At 43.6% G+C, this 12093-nt stretch overlaps 1 protein-coding gene across 1 annotated transcript; it reads right to left on the bottom strand.

Moving 5' to 3' along the window:
• Positions 1-1213: 1213 nt before the first annotated feature.
• LOC6500612 (EF-hand domain-containing protein D2 homolog) lies at positions 1214-2655 on the bottom strand. Its single transcript, XM_001953527.4, has one exon. It carries the CDS (start codon positions 2474-2476, stop codon positions 1337-1339), a length of 1140 nt encoding a protein of 379 aa, XP_001953563.1. The 5' UTR covers positions 2477-2655; the 3' UTR covers positions 1214-1336.
• Positions 2656-12093: the final 9438 nt, after the last annotated feature.

Here is a 12093-nt window from a genome sequence, read left to right as displayed (position 1 = left end):
CGCTAAACGCTGCATTGGTTTCACTTTCGACGTCACCAGCACTACCATCGCCATCGCCATCGTCGTCGTCGTTCATAATTAATTTTCTAGTGAATTTACTTTCATGGCATTTTGGTTAGCTGAGAGTGGAGCAGCGGAGAAAAAGTCCTGCCACCGTCCCTGCACATTTCCTTGCTTGCCCCGCTGTGGGCACATAAAAGTTGTTTCAGCTGCGGCATTTATTTTAATTTGAAAACTATTTCCCTTGCCTACCTCCGCCCTCGACCATCCGCCCACTTTAGCCTTCCTGCTTCCGCTCACGCTTATGCTCATTATTTTCGCATGACTTTAGTTGGATTTTTATTACAGAATTCGTTGGATATTGCGTATACGCAGCGTCCGCTTTCATTTTAATTTGGGTATGGCGTGTACAAACAACCGGTTACAGGCCTGATTGGAGAGGGGCGGCCGAAATCTGTTAGCGCACAAAAATATTAGCACACAGCCCCCCAAGATGGTGGCTTCTGTTGTTAGGACTCTTCTGACCTCTAATGGCAGCATAATTACATGGCGTGCCAGGTTTCTGACTTCCATCTTTTTGATATCCTGTGCAAATGATCGTCTCACCTTCGCCGGCCCCAACAGGGTATGCAAATACGTATCCGAATACCCGGCGTAGTTAAGCGCGCAAATTATTTGCACGAAAATATTTTTATGTCCCGCTCCGAGGACTGGAGGCCAAAGCAACTTCCGGCCAAGTCGCGCAACTTGCCACTTGGCGTGTGTGGCGCACATTTGCTCCTCGGGGAGTCGTTGCCCCGACGAATTTTCCTCCAGTGATGGCATTATTTTCTTCTCCTTTTTATAAGAAATTAAATATATAATAGTGTCCTAGTACTAGTTTTAATTATGAACAGACTTTTTGTATAACATTAAAAACAATTTGTCTTTCTGTTCTGAAAATAATTCTTTGCTGTTTTAATAAAGGATATGAAAAACAATTAGCTTTAAAAAAGCTCAACCACCAGCACTGCTGATAAGAAAATAACACAAGAAAACATAAAATTGAAAAGTGGCGCGCCCAGCGGGCAGGTGGCGATGGAAAAATAAAGTATTGTTTCTGCCGCCTAGCAATTACCTTTGATTGGTCACTTAAGCAGTGTTTTCGTTCTTGGATCGTATTTTATTGGCCAATGATTTATGTGAAGTTATGTTGCGGGGGAACACAGAGGAATATCGGCAAGTAAACGTTAATTTATTCTCTATATTTTGACTGAAAATTTTGGACACAACACACTCGGCGGAAGTGAGGATTGATATAGGGATCGCCTGGTGAATAATCTGGTCAGTGGTCGTTCTAGCTCTCAAGCTTCTTGAATAGGGCGGTAGCGCATTTAAACTGCTCTCTCTGGGAACTGGAGCTCTGGGTCTCCGCCGAAGTGGAGTGGGATGTGCGGGTCACGGGCTGTTCCTGATCGAAGACGGTGGGATAAATTGGCTCCGCCTGCTGCTGGGCAATCTTTGCCTCGAAAAAGAGACGGGCTCCAGTGACGCCCACTTGGGAGACATCGACGGCCTCCGTAAGAGCGAAACGTTTCGCCACTCTATCGTGGATGCCATACTTCTGGACCTCCACTCGATGCATCAAAGTGCCATAAATAAGCAGCAGCTGGCAGAAGTTTAAACGGTCCTCGTTGGGGCCAACCACATTGGCCATCACCTTTTTGGCCGCCAAGTGGGTCTGCGGTATGTCAAGCTTCTCCAACAATCGCTTCAGCTCCGCCAGGCAGATGTATCCGTCGAGGTCCTCATCTACCTGCGTAAAATTCAAGTAGGCAACGTCTATTTCCTGACGACTAAATAGGGCCGCAAATCTCAGGTAGACTTCCTCAATGCCAATCTCGAAATCGCCATCACTGCATTCGGGCGTATAGCACATAGAGCGCCGCTCCATCAGGATCCGAACAGAGGATACTGTGGGGCTATCGACCAGATCTTCTGCGGGAGGAGGCGCAGTGTGCAGTGCCTGCTGGGACAACTTGAGGGACGGATTCACCAAGCTGTTGATGTCAATGCCGCTGTCCAAGCTCAAGGTTGAGGCGTGGCGCTCTCGCTGAAGGATCGATTCCCGCATATGCTTGTAGGAACAGCAGGAAGTGAAGGACGAACCGGACTCCAGATCCGGACCGTCGCCTAGTCCACCAAGATCCTGCGGCTCGCCAAGGGCATCGCTCTCCTGAATACGGTTGGGTTCTTGCTTTTCGGCTGGTTCGTTGGAAACTCCCTCAGATGTGTCGCGCGAATTGCGTTCCGGCTTCTGCAACTTCTCCTCTAACCTCGTCTCCTCCAGTTTCTCTAGCTCATCCCGCTTCACAACCTCTGTCAGAATTTCCGGCCCCGGCACGATTTTCAACTCGATTTGGAGCGTTGTCTGATTGTTGTTCGCCGATGCTGCTGGGATGTCAAGCTCGTCCCTGACACTGACTGCCTTCGACATGATCCACAAGTGCAGGGTGGAGACTAAGTGGAGTTGACCAACGATTTGCCAAAAAGGTTACAAAAGTATAAAGGTACAAAACGGAATTTCTGTTCTTATTTTCTATATGCTTCCCCTTAGGTTCCCTATACTTCTGAATTTGATTGTGTTTGGTCAAATGGATCAAATAATTTTGACAGTTCTGGACATCTAGATTTGGAAAAGGTGAGTACAGAGAAAAGTTTGCTTTATTTACATAAAAAATGTGTGGATATATGGTAAATAGTTTCTGAGGTTGTTTGCTCATTAAACTGATTAGAGCTGGGACTAGTCGGTAGCTTCTCGGGGGACCCTCTTTGGATTTTTTGCTGCCGCTTCCCTCACCACTTGAGATTAATGACTGAGGACGAATTTCGGCACGTCGGTGCGGTCCCTGTTAACATGCCATGGCCATAAACAGTTAATTAAGCTTTTATTGGTTACTCTTTTTGTTTGGCTTTCGGGCCCACCGACTGACCGGCTGACTGACTGACATTTCACGTTTTATTTGTCAAACAAGCGGGGAAAAAACTGACGACCATAAACGGGCGACCCAAACCGCTTAGGTTGGTAGCCGCATGGCCTCAAATACTCCCAACGCCAACTCCCGGTTGAGAGTCCGATCCCTGGAGGAGCTACTTGCCGTGTTCCCCTACTTTTTCCCCGACTGGCTGGTGCCGGGCTTATTTATTCACTCATTTCGTGTGCAAAAATATTTGGTGATAACGAGCTGGCAGCCCACGGCGACTTGTCATGTTTAAACCACATTTATTTGCCGTTTCTGTAGCGACAATAAAAAAGTGTACCTATGTATGTGGGTATATTGTTTTGGCCCTCTTCTATTTGTTTATTTTTTACATTTTCCTTTTTGTAGGTTAGCCATACAAGAAGTACGAGCAGCGAGAAATGTCAGCAAAAAGTTTCGGACTTCGGCATTTAATTTACATAGCAAAGTTTTCCTTATTTCGAGAATGCTGATTATAAAATTTCCGTCGAAATGCAAACTGCAAACTGCCTGGCAACTGGGTTAAGCGGCAGTAGAGAGTACGAGGCATCGACTCCCAGATAGAAAGCCAAAAAAACGAATAGTTTGCTTCCAAAACTGTGACTCGAAAATCGTAGAATTGGTGACAGAAGGCCTAAAGTTGTAGGCCTTTAAAAATATCAAATTGTATACAGCAAGGGAAGAAATGTTATTGGAATATTTTATTTTATATTTTTAAGCCATACATAATTTTTAGAGAAAGATCCATAATGGGAATATTTTATTGTACTATATATTTTTCAAACTTTTGTGAAATTTCGGGAACACTCCCCTAAAAAAGCCTCCATCTGGGAGGAGAAACTTTTCTTTTGGCCCAAAAGTGTCAAAACAACTGGCTCGGAGGCTGTTTGGGCCAAAGAAAGTGTAAGTTGTTGATTTCTTAAGCCAGTGCAAACAAAAACGAGGGAGCCCCAGTCACCCACTTCCAGAATCAAAGTTGGCCAGCGCCCAAAAGTAGTTTGCCGCTGGCTTTCAAGTTGTGCGGTTCATGAAAAAAACTGCAACTGAAATTGAAACGCAGGCTGACGCATAAATTGCAGACCTGCAACCTGGCTGACAGAGCGGGGGAAACAAATAAAATCGCCGCCAGGCGGTCGATCATAATTAATGATTCGGGCAGACCCCACCACCCCCATCCGTTCTGGGCGGGTCGTAATAAATCTCAATATACCTCAAGTGACTGTTACAGTCTAAACTTTGGCATTTGATGGAAGGGCTGGTCCCCTCCTGCAGCCATCGTTTGTCATGCCGACCGTAAGCTCAGGAAGGGTTCGTCTTAAAGCCCAAAAACACTTGGCCCAGGTCCAGCCCCAGCTCCAGCTCCAGCTCCGACCGAAAAGAAATTACGTATATAGTATGTATACAAATATGTTTGCCTTTTGCCTTTCTTTACTTTCAAGAGTCCAAATTGATTGCTTGAAAAATTTCAGCCTCATTCCCGGTCATCTTCATTCATTCGAAGTTTCGGCAGGGTTTTGCCTTTTTTCGCCCATTTATTTTTTTGGCCATTCGGGATTTCACTTAATTGAAACCTTAAATGTTTTTACATTTTGCTTGCCAACAGCAAACACGAACTCGGACACCCACATCGCCATCGACAGGATAAGGGAGAAGGCGCCGTGGAGTTAAAAAGCAGGATGATTTTTGCACGGCCACAGGATCGCCACACGAGAGGATACTCACACACACACCGCCAAAGTCAATCAATCAAATTGGCATTCAACTTGTATTTGCCGGACTTTGGTTAGCTGTGTCCCGGATTTTTTACGGACATGAGATCTTCGATTTCTGCAAGTGTCAGTTGAACCCTGACCCGAAATAAAGAAAAATACAAGATTTTGTATTCCTTTTTGTGTATGCAAAGTGAAGAAAGAACTGTAATAGAGTAAGAAATATAATAGAATAAAGTTAGTTAGTAATAAATTTTGAAGAATCACAACTAATAGGCCAGAAGATATTAAGCTAAAAGTATTAAAAGTATAACAATCACTTTAATAGTTCACTGACCTTTGCCTGCAATTAAAGTGACCTCCAAAATTGTACACAAAATTAGACAGTTTGGGTAAATACTAATTTTCTTCTTGTATATATCCGAACAGCCATTAAAGTCATAATTTCACATTAAATGCAGACGTGACTGCGGCTCCCAAAGTGTCCCGACGGACGCCACATGAAACCAATTGAGGCGCCCCAGCCCGGTCGGCTGTTTTTCTTTTCGGCTGGCCAAGTTTCTACGCATCGGCCTGCTTTTTCTGACGGCCTGCACAAACATTAATAAGTCAATTGATGTTTTGTTAACCCACCGGGACGGCGGTCGTTGCCGGATGGTGTGTTAGCCTTTCGGGCAGTTCGTCATTCGAGTGGCACAGTGACTCCCCGGCGGCATTGGCATCAGGATCGGGATTGGGAGCGGAGGGGGACATGCGTGTGCTCCCATTTATCCCAACGGGAGCCGGGACTAATTGCAATTTATGTACGCAATAAAACATTTGGCAAACGGCCGATGCCGTTCGTTACGGCCGATGGTTATAAATTTATGAATAAAACAAATTCGACGATGGCCCGTGGCTTTATTAATCAAGGCACTGCCAGGACAGGAGCTACCCCCCGGTGACCTGGAGTCAATTGAAGTCAATGTCCAAATAATCACAGCCACCAAAATCGGGCAACTGGCAAAGGCCGACGGATAAAGGGAGAAATTGATGTCTTGATTGGGTAAGCCGGAATTTGATTTAACGTGCAGAATCAGGGCATAAAGGCCATTAAAAAATTTACTGCTGCACTTCCCAGGGACGCGACGGCGGACGGAGAACTTAACTGCCGCAGTCGTTACGCTTGTAGCATTAAAAGTAATCTGCTTAGCATTTTGCGGGAAATTTTTCGACCAGTCCAAACAGGTGGCCAAAGGACACTTTGAGGATGCTCTTTAAGGGTAAGTATGAATATATATTAAGTAAAGTAAATAATTGGGCAAAGTAACTAAATATTGTCTAGCATTCAGGGAAATTTCAGTGAAAAAGATTGATGACCAGTTTAGCCTATCCACTCTACAATAGTCTCTAAAGTAGAGTATCCTTTCGAAAACTTAAATACCGAGAGCAAGGGATAGATAGAAGGAAAAGTAAGCAGTTCTTGTCCGTGCTCCATTTTTAGCGATTGCCTCGCACAATTCGTGCTAAAAGCTTTCACTTGCCAATTGCCGATGAAAACAAATGTGCCGCAGTCCGGAGTCCGGCTCCCTGCCTCCCAAATCCAGCCACTGTTCACTCAACCGGGTGCGATTCGATTCCAGCAGATGAGTCTGTTTTTGCACTTGTTTTCGGTAGCTTGGATACTCCACTTGGCCACCGAAGCCATCATGGAAGAGAAACGAGATTCTATCGAAGGACGCAGGCCGAACACTCTAAATAAATTATTATATTGCGGGGAATCGGAATTAAATTGAATATGTTGAACAAAGTTAAATGAATTAAGAATTGGATTTCTGTGCAAATTATGCAGGGATTCAAACAGAATAATTAATTTGTATTTACGTAAAAATCAAATTAGGGCACATTTGCAGGAAGTTGGAAATCACTTCCCTGCTCTATTTATTGTGGCGAGTCAGAATCCAACCGAATCTCCAATTCATTAGACCCTTGAAAGGAGTGCGAAAAACAAGGCACTCAATGGGGTTTGCTATCAGGGCTGAGCTAATTGAAAACTACTTTCTGGTCCGCACACAATCTCACACTCGCACTACCAAGACAAACAGACAGACGGACATATAGATACTAACCACAGCAACAACGAGGGCAACGTAAGCCGCACATTACTCATACGCAATGGTGGTCATGCCACACAATGGCTTTGGAGTCGTTGTTGCTGTTGTTTGGTTGCTGGGCTGGCACGTCTAAGCATTTTGCATTTTTTTCCTTCCTATTAATGCCGCTGCATGGCTTCTGGTGTCGCTAGTTGCGGGTGCACGGAAAAAAAAGTCAAGTTACACTGGGATTAAAAAAATGGTAAATAAATAATGGATTTGAACCGAAATTAAAGGGGACTAGGTACTAGGTACTTGATAGACACTAGGAAGTATCACATAAAGAAGATTGCTACTAGATATGGAGTTGTAATCATTTTATCCATGATAGAAGTATAGTTTCTCTCTCTGTTATCCCTGAAATTCATTCTTTTCTGAAGTTTTCCCACAGTGACTGCGTACGTGATGCGGCATGCGAAATTGTGGCAGTCCACTAGCTTGGGGTGGGCGGTTGAGCCGAGAATTAGGCGTGGTCGCTCACCGGTTCCGGTGGCGCTGTTTACTGAACTCGTTGAACCCTCCGCCAGGTGCCAATCACCCGCCATTCAACCGTTAATGGCAACAAATGGCATCACCTCCGAGGGCACTTCATCAGGTGCTGAGAACGAACCTAAGTGCATTCTCAAATGCTTCCGTTTCTTTTCCGTGGCTGTGTGGCAAGTGGAAGCGGAGTCAATGAGTCTCTTTGTTGCATTCAATCTGCAGGCTGCGCTCTGATTTAGAATTAATAAAGGCAGCGCGCACTTGCCTCCCCCTTGTATTATTATTTCTTCCTGCCTTTTTGCTGTCCCCGGCAGAAGTTGATTTCACCTGGCATTGTCTTGGCTCACACACACACACACACCCCGGCTAGAAAATGGTGAGATATAGTCGCATATAAATGTGTTGCATACATTTCAGCGCCAAGATTTATGCACCGGCAACTCCGGATAGCTGCTGCATATGTGTGAGTTCATGATGCCTTTTTACGTTTATGCAAAGTACTACGGCTGCCCTAGTCCTTCCCTGTATGTGAGTGTGTTCCTGTTTTTGCATAAAACTTGGCCTGATGTTGTTGCTTTTGTTTTTATGCGGCATTTGTGTCAAGTACACGACGCAGATTAAAGGCAGCAGCCCGGGAAGATGGCATAAGGTGCACACAAGCACTCAGGGATGTGGAAGGATCACACGGGATGCACAGGATACTCGGCGAGGAGGGAGTGTGGTGTGTGGAGTGGAAAAGGGCCAGGAGACGAGATAAATGGCCAAGCGGCGGAGCACAAATCGAAAGGAATTGCAATTTAATGGCATAACCTCTGCCAGGACCCAGCTCTCCCCTGTGTGTGTGTCTCATATGTTTGCCGGTTGCATTCTGATTGGATTACGTAATGGAATTACGTAATTTCGTATCGCTTTAACATTATGAAAGTCATCTGAAGGGAAATTCCCTGAAAGCCTTTTAAAAAATGATGTTAACTTTTTCGGAGCGCTAATGGACAGATGACGTTTGGGCCAGTTTTTAAAGGATAAATACAATTTCATTAAAGGAGGCTCTCACATTTGAAAAATGGATATTATAAAATATATATTCAAAGGATTAAAGTCCATTGGAGACAGAAAATGGCTTAACAACTACTTTTAATCGCTTCAGTTTGAATATTTGCTCAACACTCAACACATTATGAAATGCTGACGCCGGAGTCCGGACTCCAGTTCCGGCGGTTGCCCGCGCAAAGCCAAAAGTGCATAACTGTGTATGTCAGCAGCCCGAAAAAAAGAGCACCGAACTGTGCGGCAAAGTAAAGGGAGCCGGCCGGAAAGCAGCCAGCAGCGTGTGCAATTTTACAGTAAATTGCAATAAGGTGTAAAGTCAAGTTGTTCGTCTTTGCCTTTTTCCACCTTGCCATTGCGCAGCGTCACACATTTCGGGGGAGACTCCGGACTCTGGCAGGTGCTCCAGCCCAGCCGTTGCAGCTTCCATATCAGCCCACTCAACCCGTTCGAGTTAACTTCCACATTGTTGCATTCAGTGAGGCGTTTCCTTTGAGCACAGCACGCTGTCAGGCAGCACTCAGCTGCAACCCATTGTGGGTAGTTGAACGGGGCAGGTGAAGGTTAGCAAGGGGTGCAGGAAGCAGGAAAATGGAGGAAGGACTCGTCGAGTAATGGGCCAACATGCAGGTAAATAATATTCCTACAAAAAATATGCATATATATGAATTTTTATATACAGTTGGGGGGAAAATAATAAGCGACTTATATTTATAAGACTAGGGTGAGTGCTCTCTATTTATTAGGTAACATTTAATAAAAAAAAATAAATTATATGAATAATAAGTTCTGTTTCCTAGCCTGACTACTCCTTATGTGACCTCTACTGTTTTTATTTCTAGGTGGCCCAAAGAACGAGATAAAAGTGAAATGCATCCAAAGCATTTTTACCCTGCTCTGGACGACACTAGTAACCTAAAGCCTTCAACTCTCGCTTTTCCTGCTTTCTCTCTCTTTTTCCTATTGCTATCACTTTCGTGCTCAATGTCCTGTCTCTCGCGGGCTCACAGTGTGTGCCATTTATCACAGCGACTTTAGAGTCTCTGTCCTAGTCCTAGTCCCAGTCGCATTGTCTTTCCTAGTGACACAGTTCATAATTAAATTCAAATACTTGTACCATTTTCACGCGCTTATGACACAAAATTTATGAATGAGCGCTTGAATACAAAGCATCCCCACAAGCGGTGAATATTTCCCAGCTCCCGAGCACTTTCCCAAGCATCCTTAGCTCCGATTTGGCCACCTGCTGGCTGTGGGCCTAACACAGCGGGCGTTTAAAGTTAATAACGTCTAGTGTGGAAAATGGCTATGGCCACCACCTCGTTTATTCATTAAGGAATTGTGGAGGTCCCGGCTGGCACGCTGTCTGTACTTGATTGGTTTTCAAACTTGGAACAGGATGTGTACCATTAAAGTTGTCAACAATACGCTTTCTCCAGCCAAGTTAAGGTATTCTCGATTCCGTCGCATTGCACTTTTATCAGAGCTTTCCATTATGTTTTCATTTTTTTGCCACCTTTCATGCATATTTGACACAAGTCACGCGTAGTTTTTAATTAAAAAACTTTTACGTGCAATTATTTTTACCGCACCAGCACTCCCTCCTCTGGAACGAACACTCCCATCCACATTTTCCATTGAAATGCAATAAAAATAATATATTTTTTTGTATTTTTATTGTAGCACCGCACTGGCAACGTTTACGCTTTTTGTGTCAAATAATTTACAATATTGCGTATACGCATTGGTGGCCATGGCGTCTTGAATGTCAATACAAAGTCACCGACTCGGGTCTCTTTTTGGCTTGTTTGGCCGTGCTCCGGCGAAAAAAATTGAATGTAAGTGAAATGCACAAACAACCTGCCCAAAGGCCGGAACACTCGGGCAAAAAAAGTCTTTGAATGGCCCAGAAAAACGGTCCTAGCAATCGTCGAGAGATCTCGGCCATCTTCCACTTTTTGCATGTTGAGTGATGGACTTCGAAGCTGGCGAATAAAAGTGAGAGGAGCTGAATGGACTGAATCATCTGATTCATTGATTAAACACAGAACGGTTCCTTTTTTCGCAGCGGCATCTCTCGGAGCGGCTTCATCCTGTTTTGGCCCTTAACCCATTGAGGCCTTGCTGCAGCGTCCGAGCTGTTGGAGCATGAAATTTCCAAAGCCTAATGAAGTGTAAAGGTTTATCGCTGGAAGGAAACGCAGGCCGCGTTGCTTGTAATTTTTTTTGGGGAAGAGTATCAGAAAATATGGAGAACTTTTGGCTAATCATTAACTACAAATCTCACTCTCTGGCTTTTTGTAAACTCTTAACTTAATTTTATTCTTTAGTTTTCCAGATTCCTGCATTATCCATATCTTTTATTCAAATATTTTTTAAAGAGTATTGGAATATGTCTTTCTTTTTTCAGAAACCGATGCTTACTTGTCACTTTCTTGGCCTATCATCAATGGATGTTTTTGGGCATGGGACCCTTCTCCCTAGATTTTATTATTATTGTTTTTCTCTACGTGTTATTTAGCTTTCGCTCTCCCGATTCGCTTTCGTTTTTTGCCTTATTTCATAGGTCATATTTCATTTGGCCTATATGGTCACGGTAACAAGGTTTATTATTATTTGTTTTCCACCCTCTTCGATTTTCGGTTGTTTTTTCGGTTCTTGCTAATTTTAAACACCATTGGTTTTGCTGATTTATTGAAATGTTCGGCGATAAGTTATGAACTTGTAGTTTGTATTTAAATTGAAACACGTAAATTTATTGATTTGATTGTCATAAATCAGCCGTGGCAACAAAAACACATTAAATATTCACAGCCAGTGCCGAATGTATCAGTATTTTTTGGATTGTTTTTTTTTTCCAAACTTAAATTTATTAATTAGCATTAAATACGTGACAGAAAATAAGTTGAAAAATAATTTTATTATGAGGTAAGTAGCTTATTTTAACAAGTTTTTTATTTCTAATGCCAAATTATAAACATGGCTTCGGGTTGTATTTTCTATTGTTTGGCAGTTAACAATTTTATTGACACAATTATTTAATATATTTCAAAAGGCTTGCTATCGGTTTTTGATAATTATTTTTTCAGACATAAATTAAATTAAAAAAATCGTTATAGTATTGGGGAGAGTATAAATAAATTTCTAGTTAGTGCCTATTGTTTTAATATTTGACCAAATAATAAGGTAAGTAAAAATGAGTAAAAATGATAAAAATGAATATCCGTATCTACGCACAGAGCTCTCATAACCAAGTGCCATTTAAATCTAAGGATCTCGCATGAGAATGCCATGTCAGCCAGGACACCGGCTAGGAAATCAAAATGTGAATATGAAAGTAATTTCCACACTTAATAGGATACGGAAACTCGCCCTGGCTGTACGTTTTACGATATCCTCGTTTTTATGCCATTGACTATCCCAGCCATGCATACATTTGCATCTCCCCGGGGAGCTGGGGACTGGGAGGGTCCTGAGCTTTTCGTCATTGAATGCAGGAGGATGCCCGCCTCGACCTCGTCATTGGAAATTCTACCTCTCAATTCCACTCTCTCGCCATCCGCTCCCCTCCCTCTGAATGTTTCCGTTCGAGTTTCCGTTTGGCATACGTTACGTTACCATACTCTGTGTAGCAGTTACCGGTGGCAATTCAGCTCGGAGCGTGACAGGTGGGCGGGCCAGGTGGAAAGCGACTGGTGGAGCGAGCGAACGGCCGAAACGGCT

Source organism: Drosophila ananassae, chromosome 2L (assembly GCF_017639315.1).
Source record: "Drosophila ananassae strain 14024-0371.13 chromosome 2L, ASM1763931v2, whole genome shotgun sequence".
In the NCBI taxonomy this organism is placed as follows: Eukaryota; Metazoa; Arthropoda; class Insecta; order Diptera; family Drosophilidae; genus Drosophila; species Drosophila ananassae.
The sequence above is the reverse complement of the archived record's forward strand: the minus strand, read 5'-3'. Positions and strand labels throughout refer to the sequence as shown.

What these genes read in the sequence shown, in the direction of transcription:
- LOC6500612 (XM_001953527.4), bottom strand. Translation starts at nt 2,476, where the DNA reads ATGTCGAAGGCAGTCAGTGTCAGGGACGAGCTTGACATCCCAGCAGCA.